Source organism: Protopterus annectens, chromosome 11.part0, assembly GCF_019279795.1.
Source record: "Protopterus annectens isolate FY-2018-M chromosome 11.part0, PAN1.0, whole genome shotgun sequence".
Classification (NCBI taxonomy): domain Eukaryota; kingdom Metazoa; phylum Chordata; order Ceratodontiformes; family Protopteridae; genus Protopterus; species Protopterus annectens.
Window position 1 is genome coordinate 1,390,288,991 of NC_056745.1, and position 24,494 is coordinate 1,390,313,484.

The window sequence follows — 24,494 nt, forward strand, 5'->3', positions numbered from 1 at the left end:
AGAGGTGTGATGGAAATGAAGTGCTGAATAAGGTGGTAGAATGCACTCTGTGGGAAATATGAAGAAATGAGGACATAAGAACAGAAGTCAAAGTAGCTCCAATTGCAGAAAAGATCAAAGAGAACAGATAATGGTGGTTTGGACACGTGCAGAAAAGCAGAAGACAATCTGGTGAGGAAGATTTGGGACAGACAGGAAGAATGCAAGAGGAAGCAAGGATGTCCAGCAAAGAGGTGAATGGATTGTGTGCAAGAAGACCTGCGACAGTCAGGCATGAGTGTCGAAGAAGGCAGGTGTGTGGCATTGAATCGAGAGAGATGGTGACAGTTAACATGATTCCACAAACCTGTATAGAAAATGGGAAAAAAGGGGACTTTTGATGATGACCTAAGAAGTGTTTGAGACCAGTTCAGTTTTAAGTTTTCTTTCAACAGCTATAAGGGAAGAAAAACTAATGCACTTTTTCATAAATCCACAACTGAAAGTAAGATTATCCCACTGGACCATCAATACCAGAAGGGTTAGTCTCGACATAACTTAATACTGGAAGGGTTTTCGCCAAGACTTTTAGTGCCCTTCAAACACAAGTATGGGTTTTGTTAAACAATAAAAGTGCAGTCCCTCCTTTAAAAAACAAAACATTTTCTTAAAAGTTAGCTACACCCATGAAGGTAATGCCAAATCCTGCTATGCACTTAGTTCCTAAATTTATTACATTAACTATACGTTTCCTGTCTTAACAATAAAATAATTTTGCAATTGAATTTCAAAAGAAGGTCTTTAGTTGCCATCTAGTTTCCTGGGAATATTTATTAAAATATTTACAAAACATTCACATTCATGAGAATATAAAGAGCAATACATCTACTGGAAGGTGTGTAGTCTTTCCAGACAGTAATATTTTATCAGTTTCTTTGTACTAATAACAAGTAATGAAGTTGAGAGTTACAACTTAATAATCCTGATAAACTGTATTTGTTGTAGTCTACCTAACCAAATACCAATAGCAATGATAAAAAATAGACTACTTACTTTCCCTCGATCAAAGTTCTGAATGATGGTAAGACGCAAAAATTCCTTTCGTTGCCACTCCATCTGTATGGGGTAACTAAGAAACTCCCTCAGAGGTCGATCTGACCACTCCAGCAACTCATCATACAACATCAAAGTATAGGCAGCCTCTGTGAATCAAAAGTCAATGTTGTCAATACTAATGGCGCTCCAATAAATGGAAAGAAGTAACTGTCAAGCCAGTTAATAAAATCAAATGTCAACTCCAGTTGCAGGGTTTTGTTAAAAATGAAAAGTTACATACACTTTCTGAATATAAGAAATCTGGGGTTTGGGGAGGGCAATGTCAAGATGGCTAACTGGAAGCAGCAACTGGTGAAAGCTGTGTGACTGAAAACTTTTATCTGACAGAAAATATCATCAAAAATTAAAATTTGGTGATATTCAGTTAGGTGAAGTAAAAGATGTAGATCAACACCACGAAGGATATAACAAATTTTATTCACTGGAAATTCACAGAAATGAGCGCTTTCGCGTGCTTCCAATGCACGCTTCTTCAGATAGGTTTAAAATCTTAGTTAATACATTCACTTTATATATAAAAAATACAATTGCTTAATGACTTAATTGATTCCATGATTTAAACATATTATTCAATTTTGTAAATATAGTGTGCATCATCTTAAAGCTGAAGTCCATAATATAACAAGTATATCTGGTTTCTTTCTATATCCCATGCAATTATTCAGGATATTCAAAAAAGAAAATTATCACAACAATCAAATCAATTTAAAACATTACTTAGTAAAACTTTTAAGCTGTGAAGCAGTCCATTCATAGGAGAACTTTCAAATATGATGAAATTAAATGTAATGGTCCAAGTTCCGTTAACCATGACGTATAGCAGAACAGGGTCATCAGATCAATATATCAGTAACCTATTGAGTTAGTGCAACATTAACAAACGCAATTATATATGAAGATTATTATATTAATCTACATTTTAAAAGGCCATGAAAAACTCATTAAAAGTATGATTAAAAATATATGATTAAAAGTATGATTAAAAATATATGATTAAAAATATGTGTATAATCTCACTTAGCCTAGTCTTTGATTTTGATCCATTAAACAATATATATATAAATTTATAATGATTACTATCATAAATAACTAAATAAATGCCTTACATATATCACAACAATTTCAATGAAGAAATTTTTTAACATAATGTCAAATATAAATCATATCAAATATATATTCTACATAATTCATATATATCATTTAGATAAGAAGAAGGGGGGGAGGAAGAATGGTATATAGTTGAATTCATTAATAAATATATAAACAATCATATAGCATGGAACTTATAATAAGGTCCAGTAGAATATATCTATGAAAATATTATTCTAAATATTGTTATAATGAATTAAGAAATATAAATATAAAAATTGTATATAGCAGTTTAGATAATGGATAAGGCATAACGAAAAACATGTGTATACGTTTGTCTTAAATATGTTTTATGGCATACAAGCAAATTATAATGTAAGAAACTTCTTACTAAAAGACACCTATTTCATGTTACATTATAGAAATTGAAATGGTGTTTCAGGGCTATTCATAAATGAATAAATAATAGTAATCAAATTATATAAATATATATACAAATCTATATAAATATTATAATATAGCAATAATAAAAATATTAAATATGTGTAAATTAGATAAATATTGGCGAAACAAGTTACCTAACATTGAATTTGACTTCACTATCACATATATATATTTTATTATGCAATAGCATAGAGTGAATGGATGAATAATCTATTAAATAATTAATGGTAATGAGCTAACATTTAGTTAGCAATAATTAACATGGGCAAAAAATATATATAAAATATCATATAATTTATAATTTTAAATATAAAACCTTGTCTGGGTATCAATTCATCTAAAACATTCATAAAATCAATGGTATTTGCGTTTCTTTAAGTGTGACCTGATACTAATGTAACTATTTAGACCCAGATATTGTTGTGCTCGAAACCTAAAGATCCAATCTAGTTCTAAACTCTCTAAATCATTAAAATTGTCACCTCTTCGCTCGTTTATAGGTCTTTTTTGCAGCACTCTAAAAACAAATTTATGATCCGAATGCTCAGTGATATGTTTGGACAGTGCATTTTTAGGGTCAATTTTCTTTATGGCATATAGGTGTTCTTGGATCCTGTCCTTCTTGTTGTCATGCCTATATAAAAGGCAGGACATAACTCACAAGTAGCTAAATATATCACATTAGTATTATCACAAGTTAGGTATCAGTTAGGTATTTTTATTCACTATTAGTCACAGAAAAGGTTTATAGCTTCATCTTCTTCAAAAGCCTTAATTTTTCAGTCAGAATTTCAATAGCTTGGTAAGAGAGCAGAGACTTCATCATGAGTCACTCAAGAAATGGTACTCGGGATTCTTCTGTTAAAAAGTCATACAGTCACTAATATCTACTATGCAGGATGTTATTACTTAAAACAGACAAAATGGATATCAAACTAAAAAGTTTCAAAAAAGATACCAGAAAGAAGGTACAACATTTAGAAATTCTAATGACACAACAAACTGCACAAATCAGCAGTATGGAAGAAGCTTTAATGATCATTAATGATGAATAAATGAAGATGAGTCTCAGACTGAATTTCTTTTAAAACAAAATAACTGGCTCACAGAAAAGGTTGATGCTTTACAAAACAGATGGAGATAAAATAGCATCAGAATTAATGATATACCTAAAAAATATGAGGGAGGCAATATAATAAACTTCTTAACAACCTGGCTACATAAAACATTAAGTCTATCTGAAATTTTATCTCTTAGAATTGAAAGAGCACATATATACCTTAAAGCACTTTCAAAGAGGGAAAATTCACCACCAAATCCAATTACAGTTAAGTTCATGTATAACTTAGGAAAAGATCAAATATAAAAACAGCATGGTCCAGCCCACCTATTAAAATAGGTGATCATGTACTCAGATTTGACAATGATTATTCCAGTAAAGTAATGAGTAAAAGAAAATCCGGTTTAGCAGTGATCACGGAACTTTAAAAGAAAACTACTAAAGCCACTTTAGTGTTTCTAGCAAAGATCAAATTATTTCTTTCTGAAAAAAACAAAATGTTTAACATGCTGGAGGAGGTGTCCACTTTTGTTAACAACAAAACATCCTTAATAATATTGAAGAAATGGAGTGAAATAGTATATCCCTCAAAAGACAGAGTGAGCTGAATTCCTGAAAATCAGTTTCTAAAATGAAAAAGCTTAAAACAAGTGATGTTTATTCTCTGATTGTAGGACTTTTACTTTCTGAAACAACAGACTTGCCCTTTAAGTGAAAAGTTAGCACTGGACTTTAAGCTTCAAAACATATGTAAGTATGTTTTTATATTTTAAGCTGAAACATTTTTTCATGATGAGGAATATAAATGGTTAGTTTTACTGCTGTGCTATATTTACAGTGAAAGACTTAACATATTTCATTTAACTAAACTTATAAGTGTATTTCTAAATGTTAGGCAAATACTTCCTGTAAGAGAATGTCATTAAATTATAAGCAACAGAATTGGTAACTTTAAGACTATATACGTTAAGAGTTTTATTTTATTTGTATCCCATCCAGTTATCCAGGTTGTGCTTAAAAAGGTTTAATGAGGTACTCTGCTTTATGTGGAGAGGGAGTCTATTCCACAAAAGGGGGACTCCCTGGGAAAGAAATCTGTCCTACCAACTCCTACTGATGTCACAGACCAGGTTGAGGTCTCGCGTGCGGGTTACTTGAGTGGAGCTTGACTTGCAGATATGCAGCAGTCCCATCAGGGCAGGGTCTGAAATTGCCTTGTATGTCAGACAGAGGTCACCTCTGAGGAGTCTGTAGAGACTGAGTAGAGGGACAGGGCTTTTAGCTTGTGTTTGGGAAGAAGTTTGAGGCCCTGGATTCTCCAGGTGAGGAATCTCTGTGGTCTCTCCAGCTGCTGCATGTGCTTTGTGAGGTATATGCCAAAAGGGGCATTGTAGTCAATAATCGGTCTTATAAGGGAAGAATACAGGGATGTTATGACCGTCTTGCCCCTGGATGAGATACCCTTACTAATGAGGTGGGCCATGTAGAAAGCTGATGTCAGAAGTAACAGGATCCAACAATTTTTGTTGTGATGGATCTGAAGATTTCTTAATCTTCTTTCTTAGCTCTGAGGTTGGATCCAAAGAAAACTGAGATGAGCCAGGTTGCTCTAAAGATCTCTTTTTTGCCTCCTTCTTGTCCAATTTGGAGGTATGAGATCCTGAAAGTGATTCTGCAAAGGCTAAGAGAATGAGACCTTAAATATCAATTTGTTTTTCCAGTCCACAAGGGTTCTTGTATTAAACAACATACATATAGGAAGTCAGCCTGTAAATGCTCAGGTCCTAAGCAATATGTACACAATTCATGGGCATCAGATAGGGGAACCTTGTGCCCATATTCACTACACTTCTTAAAACCTGAAGGTTTATCTACTATGACCCCTCTAGCAGTAAAACAGCAACTAGAAACTTCAATAAAATTAAATACTAAGAAAAAGGAGAGTAAAACTTTTTTTTCTTTTTTCTTTTTTTAAACAATAGCAAGATGGAAAAAAGTAGAAAGACTACCAACAGTGGTAATTGAGAAGATAATGCTAAGTGGAATAGGAAAATATACCAACAATGGTAACTACAAGAGGTATTTGACAAATGGTAAGAACAAAGGGTAAAGGGAGGATAAACACTACAAAAAAGATACATGACAATGAAAAGGGGGTCTATATCATTAGTTCGAACACACAAGTGTCTGAACTCCATAATATTGAACTGGGAAGCTCAAAATATAAAAATAGCGAAGCCGAGGAACACCGTGGGCCATTTCTGTGGCTTCGCTATTTCCTCCACTGTGGTGCAATCTCTGAGTTGGTATATTTAAGTAGGGGGGTGTCGGGAGTGAAGCCCCCCACATTAGTAATAGTCTGAAGTGTTTGTGTGTTTTCATGTTGTGTATCTGAACAGCGATTTTTTTCCAAGGGAAAAAAAATCGCTGTTCTGAGCATTTGAAGTTCTGACATTTCGAACTTCTGGGTTCGATATTTACATAATCGAACTTATGACAGTTCGACTATGTGATATAGACCCTAAAAAGGCACTTATTGTTTTTGAAAATATAAACTACACTTGAGAGCTATAGCGTCTCCATCTGTTCCCAATGGTGGCAAGCAAACAAGATCTAGAGGAGGAGGGGGGACTACAACATTATGGGTAAGGGAGAAGCTCAAAAGTTTGCGGTTTCCACGACCTGTAGAACAGTGGCCGACTTGGATCCGAGGATCAGATCTGAACCCACACATTGAGGAATGAATGAAAATTGACAACATCAGGTCATAGAATTTGCTTATATTTTGTTAAAAGTTAATTGCTTATGTTGTAGTATTATTAACTCTCACAGTATAAATTAATGTAAAGAAGTAAAGTTAGATGTTTGTTACTGATTAGAACAGCTTAAAAGAATGAAGAAGAATGAAAAATGTACAGACGAAATTAGCAGCTGCTGAGTGTTCTGAGCTGTCATTTCCACATGCTGTAATCAAAGCCTGACATCAAGATGTGAAGCTTAGATCAGGATAGCAGTTCACTATGGCTGAAAACACACATTCAAATTAAACAAACAGAAATTCTATTATATACAGTCAAGATTGCTTGTAAAATTTGAATTAGTAAGAATAAAATATTATGAATAATATGCAAATGTACAAGGAATTAAATATTTAATATGTAAGATTAATAAAAGAGAAGTATCCATAAGCTAAGAAATGTATATACGTATTATAATCTTTAATAGAGTGCTAATGATTAAATAGCTCTTTGATGGAAGATTTTAGAAATACAAGACATATGGAATAAGGTAGAATATTAGTGGGAAAAAAAGACAGAAACAACTACATTTAAATAACAAGCTGTTTATAAGAAAGATGTCTGTTACATATTCCTGCATATGGCAGAATGTGAATGCAAAAGAGCTCATATAATTTACATAGAAAATCATATAAAAATATTTGAAAAATAATCTGAAAACTGAAATTTGAATCTTGCTCATGTGCAAGTTGAAGCTTTACATGTTTTATATTATTAGATTCACTAAGACTACTGAAATAACTCAATTTATAAGTAAGTGCTAAAATTTGAGTGTTATATTGCTAAATCACTTTATTCATTTTGATAGAAAGTAAAGCAGCTTTTTCAGTATATGCTTCAACCCAGGAAGGAAGAATGAGATTTGACTTAAGCACAATGTAGCTTCTGAATACAGTACAGACTGTAAATATTGTTTTAACCCCATAGAAATAGCAAGACATTCTCTTCGACCCCAGTACTTTACATATTTTATGAAGTAGTTTAATAGCTAGTGGATTTTTAAATATTCTGATATTTGGCATGTTAAGCGTGTTACACAATTTTGAGATACAGACACTTATACTTTAAAAATTAATTCAGAGCTTTTGCTAGATATATAAAATATGTGTGTATCTTTTAGCATAATAAATATATATATATATATATATATATATATATATATATATATATATTATATATTATATATATATGTGCATTGATTTTCCTTTTGTATTATATTCTAGTATGATTAGATTACCTGTCACCTGTCAGCTTACAAATGTCTTTATCTTTTCAGGTCTCACACTGCTATACTTATTTGTTTACAAATTTAGTTATAATACTGTTGAATGAGTGAATGATTTACAAATAATTAAGGGATAATTAATACTGCTATTACATAACTAGGTATACATTACAATGTTTGCTGGATTATTTAATATTTGTGTTTAATAGAAGATGATTATTAAACTTTTATGTAGTAATGGAGGAATAGTTTTAAGTGGCAAAATATAACTAAATTAATAGACTTAATATTTTGACATATATAATATTATATTATCTGTAAGTCATGGTAGCTTCTGGATAGTTTTTTAATGAATTTTTAGGTATTGGTAGTTAGAGATATAGTGTAACAATTTGTCTATTTGATAGGCAAACTAGGAACTTTGGTAACCATGGTAGGTTGTGTTTTATTAGCAATACATACAGTTATAGTTGCAGACTTGTTTTTGTTATTTATGAGTTTTAGTAGTTTAGTTTGTAGAAAGGAAGAATTAAAAAAAATGTGGAATGTTAAGATGGTGTTGGAGGAATGCATGAGTCTTTTATATAATTACACTAATATGGTGGATAAATGTCATATTATCTTTAAAGCAATCTTTGTAAATACACAGTATGGATAGCTTTAATATATTATCTATTAATATAAATGAATTAAATAATGGCAACAAAAGGAAACTACTAATGAGATATCTAAAATTAAACAGAGGAGACAGATTTGATATATAAAGAGGCACAATATTTAAATAACTTGGATTATAAAATATTAGCACCTGCTTCTTTTAATAAAAAAGAGGAGAGGAAATGCTATACTTTGGAGAAAATAAACTATAATGCCTAAGATCATGGACTCCATTAATGATCCCAAAGGAATCTGTGCCGGAGTGGCTAAAGATCACTTAAACTTACTACAAAGCTATTGGAAGGGTAGTTTAATTTTAGCAGGGGACTTTAACTGCATATCAGGTGAAGAAAAGACAGCTAAAATACTGGCATTAGCTACAGCACTACAATGGATTAGTAATAATAATTTAGTTGCTTTACTAGTAAAAGCAGAAAATAAATCACAAACAAGAATTGATAAGACTTATGCCTCTACAGATTTACTTAATAAAGTGAATTATTTTAAATCTATTCCTTATCCTTTATCGGAACATAATGCACTAAGTATTAATATATTAATGGATATAATGAAATTTCACATTATTTATAGAATCCCAGTATATACATGATGAAATTAAAAAGAATTTAAGAGTTATCTTAAAGAACAAATTGATATTTTTTTACCTTTGGATAATAATGGTCAGGTCAGTAAAGTCATACTATGGGACTCCTTAAAATGCATGTTAAAAACAGAATGGCAAGATGGACTAGTAATAAAATGAAAGTCTGGGATAAAGAGTTGTTAGAAATACAAGAAAAATACACAAAAATGAAGTCTGAACAAAGAAAGAAATTAGATAATACTGAAGTCATTAAAAATGAATGACAAAATGTCAAGCAGTTTTTAACACAAAACCAGGAGAGTTTTAGAAAAAATAAAATTGTACAGTTATATGATGACTTCAAAAAATCTATACAGATTAACTAACAGTAGTAAGATGTTAAGCAAAAAGGCACAAACCAATAATATCCCAAATCCTCACCCTAATAAGCTTATTTCAGATGCAGAGGAAATGCTTAACATTTTAAAAAAATTCCACGAGGATATTAATAAAGATAAAAATAATAATCCTGATGGTTACTAAATTGACAAGTATTTTGAAGAAAAATGTTACCAATAAACTTAATGACCAACAAATATCTTTGTTGAATAAGCCTATTACCCTGATAGAAGTTAAAGAAGCTTTAAAAAAAGGGAAAATGGTAAAGATCCAGGATGAGACAGTTTAAGTAAGTAATTATACAGTCTGCTTCCGTGAAATATTTTAGAATTACTGATTGAGATTTTTTAGGATAATTCAGAGTGACAAAATAATTACTCCCTCATTGAAATTTTCTGTAATCTCACCTATACTTAAACAAGGAAAAGATAATATGTTAGTTTCCTCACATAGACCTATTCCATTATTAAATGTAGACTGTAAAATATTTACTTCAATTTTCACTCCAAGATTAAAATATATAGTAGATAATTTAATTAATAAAGATCAGACAGGATTTACAGTCAATACATTAACATATACGTAATATAAAACGGGTAGTAACTATCATACATTTAGCAAAAGGATCAAACAAAAAAGTGGTTCTGATTAGCTTAGATATAAAGAGAGCTTTTGATTCTGTAGATTGGAACGACTTGTTTAAAACTTTAGAAGCGTTTGCATTTCCGGAGCAGTTTATTGGAATATTAAAAAACTTGTATAGAGACTGCAAAGCATATGTTAAAATTGGGTCTTACATTTCTCAAGGATTCACTTTAAATAAAGACACAAAGCAAGGGTGTCCCTTGCCCCTCAGTTATTTGCATTAGTTATCAAACCCTTAGCTAAAAGTATAAGAAGCAATGAAAAAATGATGGATTCTCAATTAACAGCGATTGCCAATCTAAAATACATATTTTTGCAGATGATATTTTACTAACTACAGGAGATTAAAATTATTCAATTAAAAAGTATCAAAAGTATCACTGCAGAAATTTAATAATAAAACTGAAACTCTAGTGCTAAATCATTTACTAGATAGTATACACTACGGACAGCACAGTGGTGCAGCAGTAGCACTGCTGCCCCAGAGCAAGAGGTTCTCCAGTTTGATTCTTGGCTGGGGTGCCTTCTCTGTGGAGTCTGCATGTCCTCCCTGCAATCATGTGGGTTTCCTCCCACGTTACAAAGACATTCGTCTTGAGCATTTCTCCCTAGGTCTCCTCTGAAAATTGGCTTTGTTCCAAGTCAGACTTTCCTGGTAAACAAATGTTAAATAAATAGTCAGTTTAAAGACAAATATAATTGGGAATGAAAAAAACAAAATATTTAGAAATATAAAGTTGTCAAGATGTGGGTAAGAATTTTAATAATAACTTTGAAAAAAGAAATAACTGAAGAAGAGTTTACTCACACTCCACCTTCCTAAGCACCCTGGAGAATATTAGGGTCCAACCTATCACTCTCATACTGGGTGAATTCCACTACACCTCCATTAACTGGGAAAACTATTCATCTACCAATACACTTGCCCAAAGTTTCCTGGAATTCATTAATTCCAATTCCCTGTACCAGCTTTTTCTTACCCCCACTAGAGGTAGCAACATCCTTGACCTGGTCATTACTAACATGGGAGACCGTTGCTCTACACCAATAGTCAACTCCTCCCTGGTTAGATCTGACCACAAACTAATCATCTTGGAAATCCACCCCCCCCCCCACAAAGGTAACCATCATGAAAAACTTCTCCAAAGCTAACTTTCGGCTGCTAAAAGCAGAGGTGGCTAACTTTACAGTACCCATGCAAATGGAGATCAGTTGCATGACTGCCGAATCATATACCAATGCGCTCTACAAACACGTACACAAATGCATGGATCTTGCTATACTCAACAGAACCAAAACACACTCCTCCAAAAAAAGGAAGCCAATCTGATAGTTCCCTGCCATAAACAAAATCTACAACAGAAGGAGGAAACTGATGCAGAATAAGGTGAAGTTCCAAGACTGGAAAAACTCCCTTATCAGCCTCAACAAAAAGTTGAGATCCCTCATCAAATCCTCTAAAGCTAGCTATGAAAACAGAATTGCAGCAGATATTAAAGACAACCACAAGGCCTTCTATAGTTATGTAAAGAATCTCTATGGCAATACCCACATTTGCTCTGAGCTACTGCACAATGGTAAATCCTATACCGAGCCAACAGATATTGCCAATATACTGGCTGACAGATTCAGTGCCAACCCCCCCCCCCAAGGAACCAGTCACAATACCATTAAATTGCCAGACACCCAGTATTACTGCTGCACAGGTTAAAACAGCACTGTCCAAGGCCAAGAATACAGCTTTTATGGGACCGACAATATCCTTGGCTGTATTTTACAATAGTGAACTGGCACCTCACCTGTGTGCTCTGTTCAGTCTCAGCCTTATCTCAGGCTTTGTCCCTACTGAATGGTGCACTGCTACAGTCATCCCTCTACACAAAGGAGGAGTGACTACAGACCCTGGGAACTATCGCCCATTAGCCTGATGAGTCTAATATGCAAGGCTATGTGACGCATCTTCATGGACCTAATAAACAAGGACCAATCACAAGTGGAGTCCCACAGGGTTCGGACCTGGGTCCTCTCCTGTTTGGTGTCCAGGCCAACATGAAGGGACTCAGGCTGACAAAGTTCGCAGATGATTGCAAGTTGGGAGCTATTATTAACTCCCCTAATGATGTTGACATCCTACAGAAAGGCCTCACTGACACCAACGACTGTTGTCAGAACCATTTCCTTACGCTCAATGCCAAAAAATGTGTTGTCATCCCCTTTGGGCAAAACCCGGTTCCCATGAATTACCACATCGATGGAAGTTCACTAAACACAGAAGGCATTATAAGAGATTTGGGAACAAAGGTTGGCAGCAACCTCTCTTTTGACCACCACATTGCCACTGTGGTCAGAAAGTCCTTCTATGTGGCACATCTCATTACTAAGGGTTTTGCATCCAGGAAGAAAGAGGTCATTGTCTCCCTCTATTCTTCCCTAATAAGGCCAATCATTGAGTACAATGCCCCATTTGACATGTACCTCATTAAACACCTGCATCAACTGGAGAGGCTGCAAAAAGTACCTCACAAAGAGGATCCTAGGCCTTAAACATTTGTCCTATATGAACAGACTAAAAAAAACTCCAAATATTCTCTGTCTCATATTGCCTATTTAGAGGTGCTCTCTGCTTGACTTGCAAAGCCATGTCTGACCCAGCTCTGTTAGAAATGCTACATCTAAAGAAATCCTAATCCCTCCACACCACACATTCCAGAGACCTCAGCCTTACTACCACAATCAACGAACATGTTGGAGGGACAGGTTCATAACCCAGAGACTGCCCATGCTATGGAATAGACTTCCCATACATGTCAAGCAGAGCACCTCACTGGCCCTCTTCGAGAGAAATCTTGATGAGTGGATGGGAAATAGAAAATTCACCTGAGGGATCACTCCAGTGGCTTTACTCGACAAAGGCACTGGGAACTAAGGTCAGGTGGCACTATGCCAGGGTAATCCTATGGGATAGGCTTGTAAAGGCCTGAGGGCCACTAGCCTAGTACACATTTATGAACCTATGAATTGTTATTAAAAAATGGAATTATTACATTTTTTTTTACTATTGAGGATAGGTTAGTGCTTATTAAAATGATTATAATACCCAAGATATGTATATTAACCCAGCCACTGGGGATGCACAAGCCAATGCATTTCTTTGTGCCGGTCCCAAGCCCGGATAAATGGGGAGGGTTGCGTCAGGAAGGGCATCCGGCGTAAAACCTCTGCCAAGTTTAATGATGTGGAGAAAATTTCATAATTGCATACCGGATCGGTCGAGGCCCGGGTTAACAATGACTGCCACCAGTACTGTTAGCCAACAGGGTGCTGGCGGAAATTGGGCTACTGCTGGCCGAAGAAGAAGAGGAGGTGGAAGACATGCCGGAAGGCAGGAAGAGAGGAGGAAGGTGAGGAGTGTAGTACTGAGGATAGGAACTTTGAATGTTGGCAGTATGACTGGTATAGGGAGAGAGCTAGCTGATATGATGGAGAGAAGGAAGGTTGATATATTGTGCGTGAAAAGACCAGATGGAAGGGAAGTAAGGCTAAGTGTATAGGAGGCGGGTTCAAATTGTTCTATCATGGTGTGGATGGCAGAAGAAATGGGGTAGGGGTTATCCTAATGGAACAGTATGCCAAGAGTGTTTTGGAGGTGAAGAGAGTGTCTGATAGAGTGATGTTTATGAAGCTTGAAACTGATGGTGTAATGATGATTGTTGTTAGTGCATATGCTCCACAAGTTGGGTGTGCGATGGATGAGAAAGAAAAATTTTGGAGTGAGTTGGATGAAGTTGTGGTGAGTGTACCCAAGGGTGAGAGACTAGTGATTGGAGCGGACTTCAATGGGCATGTTGTTGAAGTGAATAGAGGGGATGAGGAAGTGATGGGTAGGTATGGTGTTAAGGAGAGGAATGCAGAAGGACAGATGATTGTGGATTTTGCGAAAAGGATGGACATGGCTGTGGTGAATACGTATTTTAAGAGGGAGGAGCATAGGGTGACGTACAAGAGAGGAGGAAGATGCACACAGGTGGATTATATCCTATGTAGGCGGGCCAGTCTGAAGGAGATTGGAGACTGTAAAGTGGTGAGTGGGGAAAGTGTAGTTAAGCAGCATAGAATGGTGGTCTGTAGGATGATGTTGGTGATCAAGAAGCGGAGGAGGAGTGTGAAAGCAGTGCCAAGGATTAAATGGCGGAAGTTAAAAAAGGGTGATTGTGAGGTGGAGTTCAGGGAAGAGTTAAGACAGGCACTGGGAGGCAATGAAGAGTTACCGAATAGCTGGGTAACTACAGCAGAGCTAGTAAGGGAGACTGCTAGGAAGGTGCTTGGTGCGACATCTGGACAGAGGAAGGAAGGAAGGCAAGGAGACATGGTGGTGGAATGAGGAAGTACAGGAGAGTATACAGAGGAAGAGGCTGGTGAAGAAGTGGGATTGTCAAAGAGATGAAGAAAGTAGACATGAGTATAAGGAAATGAGGCGCATGGCAAAGAGAGAGGTGGCGAAGGCTAAGGATAATGCATATAGAGAGTTGTATGAGAGATTGGACACTAAAGAGGGAGAAAAGGACCTGTACCGATTGGCTAGACAGAGGGACAGAGCTGGGAAAGATTTGCAGCAGGTAATGGTGATAAAGGACAGTGAGGGAAACGTACTCATAAGTGAGGAGAGTGTGTTGAGTAGATGGAAAGAGTACTTTGAAGGGCTGATGATTGAAGAGAATGAGAGAGAGAGAAGGTTGGATGATGTGGGGATAGTGAATCAGGAAGTGAAGCAGATTAGCAAGGAGGAAGTAAGGACAGCTATGAAGAGGATGAAGAATGGAAAGTCTGTTGGCCCAGATGACATACCGTTGGAAGCATGGAGGTGCTTAGGAGAAATGGCAGTGGAATTTTTAACCAGATTGTTTAATGAAATTTTGGAAAGTCAGAGGATGCCTGAGGAGTGGAGAAAAAGTGTTTTGGTACCTATCTTTAAGAATAAGGGTGATGTGCAGAGCTGCAGTAACTACAGAGGGATAAAATTGATCAGTCACAGCTTGAAGTTATGGGAAAGAGTAGTGGAAGCTAGGTTAAGAAGAGAGGTGATGATTAGTGATCAGCAGTATGGCTTCATGCCAGGAAAGAGCACTACAGATGCAATATTTGCTCTGAGAGTGTTGTTGAAGGAGTTGCATTGTGTCTTTGTGGACTTAGAGAAAGCATATGACAGGGTGCCTAGAGAGGAGTTGTGGTATTGCATGAGGAAGTCGGGAGTGGCAGAGAAGTATGTAAGAGTGGTACAGGATATGTACAAGGGTAGTGTGACATTGGTGAGGACTGCGGTGGGAGTGACAGATACATTTAAGGTGGAGGTGGGATTACATCAAGGATCAGCTCTGAGCCCTTTCTTATTTACAGTGGTGATGGACAGGTTGACAGCTGAGATTAGACAGGAGGCCCCGTGGACTATGATGTTTGCAGATGACATTGTGATATGTAGTGAGAGTAGGGACCAGGTTGAGGAGACCCCGGAGAGGTGGAGATATGCTTTAGAGAGGAGAGGAATGAAGGTCAGCAGGGCTAAAACAGAATATATGTGTGTAAATGAGAGGGAGGGTTGAGGAATGGTAAGGATGCAGGGAGTAGAGTTGGTAAAGGTGGATGGGTTTAAGTACTTGGGATCAACAGTTCAGAGTAATGGTGAGTGTGGAAGAGAGGTGAAGAAGAGAGTACAGGCAGGGTGGAATGGGTGGAGAAGAGTGTCAGGAGTGATTTGTGACAGACGGGTACCAATAAGAGTGAAAGGGAAGGTCTACAAGAGGGTAGTGAGACCAGCTATGTTATATGGGTTGGAGACGGTAGCATTGATGAAAAGGCAGGAGTCAGAGCTGGATGTGGCAGAGTTAAAGATGTTAAGATTTGCACTGGGTGTGACTAGGATGGACAGGATTAGGAATCAGTATATCAGAGGGTCAGCTCAGGTTGGACAGTTTGGAGACAAAGCAAGAGAGGCGAGATTGCGTTGGTTTGGACATGTGCTGAGGAGGGATGCTGGGTATATTGGGAAAAGGATGCTAAGGATGGAGCTACCAGGTAAGAGGAAAAGAAGAAGGCCTAAGATAAGGTTTATGGATGTGGTGAGAGAGGGCATGCAGGCGGTTGGTGTGAAAAAGCATGATGCAGAGGACAGGAAGAAATGGAAACAGATGATCCGCTGTGGTGACCCCTAACGGGAAAAGCCGAAAGAAGATGATGATGACCCAAGATATGTATATCGCATTAAATAGCTTTAATACCTTCCAAAAAAACTTTTAAAGAACATGGAAAAAATGTTAACTTCATTCTTAAGGTATCCTAAAAGGCCGAGAATTGCTTATAGAAATCATATAAGATTATGGGGTATGGTCATATTAGCCTCTCAGATGCAGAGGCTCTATATTATGTAGGATTATTATTATTATTATGTCAAAGGAACTAAAAGTTGACTACCCTTTCAACACATATGTGTCGAACCTGCACTTGAGTGAAGGCCACATCATCGATTTTTTTCTCAGAGTTAGTATATTTAGTTGGGGGGTGTGGGGGGTGTAGCCTCCACTTCATAGTGTTTGTTATATTGTGTCGTGCATATTTGGCCTACCGATTTTTTTTCGAAGATGTATCTGTTCGCTCAAGTGCAAGTTCGACACGTATGTCGATAAAAGGGTAGTTGACTTTTAGTTCCTTCGACTACATAATATAGACCCGATGTAGAATCTTACTCTATCGCTGCAGGTTTTAACTCTATTATACTCTGGATAGACTCAACTTACAGTACTCAATGGATAACCTTCCAGGATCAGATTATAGTAAATTATTTATTAAATATGATAAATTAGAAATATGTAAGAATCCTTTCATCTGGTTGACAAAATTTACCTTAGAAGGAAATTAATTTCAATCCTTACACTCTGCATATATGAAATCAATTCTTAAACAGTTGGAAATTGTTGTGCTTTCCTATTGCACATACCTCTGACTTAAGGAAACTCAGAACAATGCTAAAATGAATTTACTAATAATGAATGGATTAATATTTTGGTCTGATTGCTTTTAAAAAGGAAAAGCAAAGTTCCCAGAATATTTAATGAAAGAATATAAGTTAAATGAATCTGCTAAACAGTTACTATTATCCATCAGTAAGACATTAAATGAATTTGTAGATAACAGGAGTAAAAAGGGACAGAACACTATTCCCCCATTACATGAATATACGAATGCTATCACTGAAGGTAGATTTACCTACAAAAGAAGCTTGTCCAAGTTACAAAAGATAATTATAAATAATAGTAATAATTGCTATGCAAAATTCTGGTCATTTTTAGATAGTATTGGACTGAAAGACTCAATAGATGGTAAGTTGTTACAAGTCAGTCAAACTTCTTCAAGTTTATACTGTAATGTTTTTATGTGCAAATAAGCAGTGGTGGCTCATGACTTCAAATCGAAGAGGGTCTGCAGGAGACAGCTGAATGGGTGGGGCCAATGGGAAGGGTTGCGGACAACTAGAAAGGGGAGGAGCTATGCTCAAAACCACAAAAACTGGAACTTTAATTAAATACGCTGCCCTGGGTGCCAAACCATCATTATGAGAATCCAATCAAGACAATGTGAAGTGTAGAAGAAAAAAAATATTTCAATGTATTGGCTGCATGACAGCTTACATAATATCTAGATGGAAACAAAAAGGCTGTGAGGCATGAAAAAATAAATTACTTTTTAAATACATTACTGGAATGCCAGTCAAAATCAAGTACAAGAAAAACAAGCAGCACTCAACTCAAACCACTTCTTGCACTGCAGTTCTAATTATAATTTATATTCAGCTTTATAAAAGTACCAAGTAACATGCTGATAGTAGCAATCTCTGAAATACCCACACTTGTAAAAATGTTTCTTATCCAAAAAAGACCTGCTGCCTCACAACAACTATCTACTTGTTTCATGGGGAAAACATGATCAAAGTAAAAAATGAACAGCAAACAAGAATAAAGCTCAAGATACATTGCTTAAAGGATTACTGCATAGGTTATGGACCACACATGAAAGATTGGCATTCTGTTTAGTTTATGGGTAAAGCCTGCAAAGATGACTGCAAGTCTCCAACAAAGGTAATGAGCTTATTAAAGTACTGTAACTCTGTCCTTTACTACAAATACTGTCATACGCATTTCAATACCTGAGGCTTATACATTATCTAGTTATGTAAATATTCTCAGCATGGCAACAACAAAAAGGCTTTCAATGTTGGTAATTCTTTAACAGTATGCTTATTAAAACTTACTTGCATCTCACAATCGAAGACAAGCTTACCTGATGGTCATGAAAGCATTGCTAGTTAAACACAGAGCAACGGGCACTTTCTGATTCAGGGAAAAAAAACAAAAATAAATCTGGACAAAGCCATACACAGAAGCGGGACAAGGGCCCAAAAATAAGGACAATATTTAAAGATTGCGCTTATAAACTTTCTAATAGAATAGTAGGTCTTGCATTAGTATGAACTTTCTGAAGGGTATGAAATCTGAAACTGAAATGTCTGTCATTATTTTCTTACTGCAGTCTTTAATGATTTGCCACTAATTTGCCAAAAAAACACAATTTTATGAAAAATGGACCAAAAATTTGATGCAAAAATATAAAATAGCCACACAATATAGCTGGGAACCTGTCAAAGGGACACTTTTCAATATTAGTACTGTTAGCTTGAGCATGTGACAAAATAAACGAATCTACATGCTTTTCTGAAATAAAAGTAATCTATAACTCTGAGTATTACAGTTATTAATTAATTGTAAACCCTCCATGTTTTCTTCCAAAATTGCCATTTTGCGGAGGGATTATTAGAGGGAGAGCAACATTTTGAGCCAAAATCGTGGACAGTTGAGAGATTTGGATATGCCCAATTCTATAAAGCAATTTGCATGTACCTCTCAACCTGTTAACACAGGAAATCTGGACAAGGCCAAATATATTGGGGGAACATACAAACAGTACTAAAAATTGCTCTTGTATAAACTTAGTTGATAGCACAACAGGTCTTACTTTAGCATGCATTTTTCTGAAGGTTAAAATTCTGAAACTCAATGTCTGTCATTATTTAGTGACTTAATTCCTAAATGATTTGCCAGACAAACTAAAAATAAGAAGCAAAAAGCTATTCATTCTGTAAAAATCTGGACAGTTGAGAGGTATAGTTCAGCCGAGCCGGGGCTGTCTGAGTTTGCCATCCTTCCCCCTCACAAAATCATGGTTGAATGGAGCCACCCCCTGCAGCCACTCCAATGTCCCATAACTTGGCTATTTTGCTCCATTTACCATAAGCACTGCAATGTGCATACTGCTTTACTTCTACAATGATTTAGATTTCATTTGAAAGTTTTATTTTATATTTTACAGCACAAACACTAAGACATCTGCTTAACAAAGCAATGCAGTCTCACAATGAAAATAGACTTAGCATTAAAACTCTGCCCCTGAAACTCACATTCATTGAAACAGCATCGGAATTCACATTCAAAGAAAATACATTTGTGTAGTATAAAGATTAACTTTGGGCTGTTTTCAAATGATAGGCCCCTTGCACACAAAACACATGTGTTGTGTGATAAACCTTCCCAACTGTATTAAATTTTATTGCTTGTATAATACAGTACAGTTGTTAGAGAGCATTTTAAATTTATTTTGAACATTTTTCCAGTAATCAATGAAACAAAATACATGCACCAATAATGACAAAACTGCTCAATTGAAAACATTTCCATCTTAAAAAATCCACCAGTATCAGTAAATATGCACAATCTCTGCAGAAGTAAGTAATCTAAATAATTCCACATTAAAGAGATCTGTAACTAATGAAGAGGTTGCTGCTAGCAAACAACTTTATATTTCATCGTTTCATCAAAGTGCCTGTTGCCCTTTAAAATTGCCTATATTACATTACAAAAAAAAAGATAATCTAGTAATATTGTAATAGGAAATGGATGCAAACTGATAACAGGTTCATAGTTACTAGGTATCTTCGCAAAAGAGGACATTCTGAGTACGGCAGCATCCACCCCCTGTGGGAGTAGAACCCATGGTCTTCTGCATCAAAAGCAAGTACACTACCTGTTGTGCTATTAACAATGCAAACAGACTCAGCATAAGCAGCACTAAACTTCTCTTCCCCTGTAGCTCTCAACTGCTTGTAAAATCTACTAGATACTCAACTGTATCTTTCAACTTCGCAGCACAAGAAATCTGGAAAAAGCCAAAATTTATTGGGGGGGACAAAAGCCCAAAAACCAGGGACACATTAAACAATGCTTGTATAATCTTGGAAAGTTGCTAGATTAAAAAAAAATATATGCTGTTTTACCATCATACATTTTACTGCCCAGTCTTGAACCCAGGTCCCTGTGCAAAACACTCAGAGTAACATACCACTATGCCAAATCAGCTGTTTTGTGAAAGAGAGGAAGACTGAAACTTAAATGGCTACCATTTAGTGAATTCAGTTCTCACCATAGCTGTCAACCTCTTAGCACAAAACACCTGGACATACCCAGTAATGGGGGAATACAACCCTCAAACATAGTCAGTGAATTCAGTTCTCACCATAGCTCTCAACCTTAGCACAAAAAACTGGACGGAGGCAACAATGGGGGAATACAGTTCCAAAAATAGGGAGAAATTTAAAATAGTCATTGTATACACTTAGAAAATTGCTAGAATAAAAGATTGTGTGTTACTATGTACTTTCTAAAGAATATGAAGTCTGAAATTCAAATGCCTGTCAATTTTATTTATTTAACATTTGTTAAACAGGAAAGTCTGACTTGGAACAAAAAACAATATTAGCAGAGGCCCAGGGAAAAATAATGCGTCTTTGTAACATGGGAGGACACAACAGCAAACCCACAGAAACACAGGGAGGACATGCAGACTCTATACAGAAGGCACCCCAGCCAAGAATCAAACCAGAAAACCTGTAGCTGTGAGGCAACAATGCTACCACTGCACCATCAAATATCTAAGGATTTAAACACTCAGAAACCACAGAAGAGAACAAAATATGAGACACAAAATCTGCAAAAAGTTTACAAATGGTGGTGGGCATGGAATTCAGGCTGTTGTTACCTGCATGCAAGGTACAGGGTTCAAGCCAGATTTGTAACCACCAGTATAAAGCCACTGGGGCATTTTACTTACACACACACGCACACAAATAATCAGCCGCGTTAACGCAGCTACCTGTACCTTTGTTCACTTCTCCATCCCAGACACAGCACACTCCATTCGCAACAGCAGCATCCCAGACAGCTAACTCTGTAGCAGTTAACCCAGCAGCAATAAAACTCCATTCACTGCAGTAATAACAAAACTCCATAACAGACTAGCAGTTAAGCCAGGCCAGCAGCAATAATGACATGGCAAGGCAGTTACAAAAACTCAGTTCACGGCAGTCCCAGCAGCAATAATGACACAGCAGCTACCTGTAGCTTTGTTCACGACACAGCAAACTCCATTCACGGCAGCAGCAGCAGCATCCCAGGCAGCTAACTCTGTAGCTTTAGTTTCAAGGCAGCAATAATAATTACACAGCAAGCCAAGGCATCAACCCCTATCTCCGTAGCTTTAGCTTTTCAAGGCAGCAATAATAATTACACAGCAAGCCAAAGCATCAACCCCTAACTCCATAGCTTTAGTTTTTCAACGCAACAATAATAATTACACAGCAAGCCAAGGCATCAACTCGCCTGAATGGTCTGATTTCAGGTTCCTGGTGCACGTTGCTCATTCCAACATTTAAGACTGCAGACCTTGCAGTCCGATCCCCGTCCAGTCTATGCAGTCCTACTGCATAGTCTTCTGGGAAATTAGCAGTCTGCTGCCTTCTTCCTGAATCCGGACTGGGAAGGCAGCAGTCCAGAGTATGTTATGTAGGAAATCTAGGAAGGTACCATTGTATGGTCACAGCTGGGGGGCTGCAGTCCTGCAGTCCTATATCACGAGCCGCCACTGGAAATAAGTACATACAATGTTTGTTACTCCCTATAAAACCTCCAAGTTTAGTAAAATGATTTCTTTAGTTTGTTGGGGATTTAATAAAAATGTAAAATCTGAATGGATATGTGATGACAGGAGGTACTGCCAATCATGCCAGGAAAAGAAGGGTAGTGGATGTGTAACATATGCCAGCATAGCTATCTGAAATTTTGTAAATAATTATATGTCATTTGTATATCAAACTGATTTGTACAAATGTTTGTGCTGAAAATGTATTTGTGAGATTTGCTTGTGTTAAAATGTATCAACATTGTGCCCTGCTGGAAGGAAAAGAAATGTACAAGCATTATCGTAACTGTTTAAATGTATACATTGTAACAGCATATTCTTGAAGAGCAGTGGTTAATCTTAAACAAACTGACTTTGCAAAATATATCTGAAATGAAATTACTTTATGGGTTAAGCCATAAAGATGTTAGCCCACAGTTTTGAAGGGAGTCAGAGAGACAATGTATGTACTAGAGAATAGGTTGTAGTTCCTGTAGGAAGAGGGGGGTGATTTTATGACTTCCAGCAACTGCACCCCATCTGAGCAATGCTCTGTGTGTATGGCAACACCTAGGTGTTAACCCTTGACAGCTTCTGGCAGTGGGGGTTGCATGGGAAATAGAGTCAGATGACCAGATGTATGTAATGTCACTATGTAGAGAAATAATGTTTTAATATTGGAGGAGACTGAAGTCTCAGCAGCATTCTGCATTCTGTCTTGGATTGACAACAAAGACCACTCACCCACATAATCTTGCCTTGCTTTATTCAGTAGGTAGGAACAGTAATTATTTTAGTCAATCAGGAATAGATACTGAGACTGGCTAAATACTGTTTTTCTACAACTGTGTGAAACTTTCCATTGGTATTATTTTTAATATTCCCTGTGACTGAAACTCTGGTGTTTACTGTAAATAGACATTTAGCATTTTCTTGTTCATTTATTACTTATTATTAAATATATTTAAACTTTTCATTGTATCTGGTCCTTTCTAGAAAATATTTAAGTTTTGAGAGTATTTGCACATATTTGTTGATAAACATTACCATTTCTATGAATATTAATATTAATTTAACTCAGCATAATTGGATACCTTTTTAAGAGCCTTATACTAACTGACTGGAGGCAGTGAAACTACCTTATAGTCTGGGCAAAGTTGGTAGAGCGAGTAATCTGTACCAGCCTTTCCCAGGTGCGTGTGTGTGTGTGTGTGTGTGTGTGTGTGTGTGTGTGTGTGTGCAAATTAAATCTGAAGGAATGTGTGTGTCAGCTACTTGGAGATTGGACATGAAACACTAGTTTCACAGAGAGGCACCTGGAGGACTTGGCTTCTACACTCAACTGAGGACCTAACCCTATAGCTGTGCCAGTGGGGACTCTTAATGGGAACTTAGAGGGAGATAGAGACACCCAGACTCCAGGCTGAGTGCGTGCCCTATGTGCTCTTAAGGGAAACTGTGCTTGATGCAGAGAGGTCTGCATCTGGAAATATTGAGTGTATCTATTTGTATTCCAAGTGAATGTCCCTCTCCAGTGTCAGTGGTGAGGATTAAGGCTCCTTGATTACTAGCCCAGAGTGGGGACATCACAGGGCATACATGCTTATGGACTTGGAGTGTGAAAAATTAAATATGCATTGGGAAGAGATAACTATCTTTTTAAGGGAGTTGTGGTCTGATAATTGTTCTTTAACTAGATCTGCAACAACAATGAATGTTTTACTTGCTGTATCTGTAAAACCCAAAAGCAAAAAATGTTTTGGGCTCTTTTGGTAGTTGCTAGAAAAGTTATTACAAAAAATGGAAATTGAACTCAGTTCCTACATTCAAATAATTTTCAAATTTAACAGCAATACTATGCAAAATTGAAAAAGATATCACAATAAGATCTATAAATCATAATAAGACTTTTACTGGTTGGCATAAATTTGAAATGTTGCTACTGAAATACCAAAATTCTTAATGTGTTAATTGTGTAAGATTATCTTGATGATTCAATGTATTCTTTGCATTGTAAAAAATATATGATGTCGAATTTCTTCCCTCCTGAGTATATATTGTAAATATGTTAAATGAATAAAAATGTTCTTAGGAAAAAAAAGAAATCTGAGGTTTTCCTTTGCTAATGTTCCATCAAATATGGTATGCTACATCCAGTTATATCAAAAGGACAAAGGAGTCCTGCTTGTATAAATATTTTTTTCCACTGGATGTCTGTCATATTTTATTTATCCTTCCCAAAAATCCCCACCTCGTATCCTGCCCACACTGTATTAATATTCACTTATTCTTTGAGGTGCCTTCTTTTTCACTGAAGATACTCCACATTTTTTTACTCTGTCTGCTAGAAATGGTCTTTATAGTGCAATAAGGCAATTATATTTACTGATCTTCTGAAATGGGGACATTTTGCTTCACATACATAAACACACGCAAAATGTTTTA

The 24,494-nt window shown here is 36.3% G+C and overlaps 1 protein-coding gene across 2 annotated transcripts in view; it reads right to left on the bottom strand.

Moving 5' to 3' along the window:
* The window catches only part of DOCK4 (dedicator of cytokinesis 4), a 3,006,016-nt gene that overhangs the window by 492,550 nt on the left and 2,488,972 nt on the right, over positions 1–24,494 (bottom strand). For both annotated transcript variants that reach the window (XM_044088673.1, XM_044088674.1), the window contains one exon: positions 1,033–1,181. In XM_044088673.1, coding sequence (XP_043944608.1) covers positions 1,033–1,181 — 149 coding nt within the window. The remainder of the gene's footprint in view (positions 1–1,032; positions 1,182–24,494) is intronic.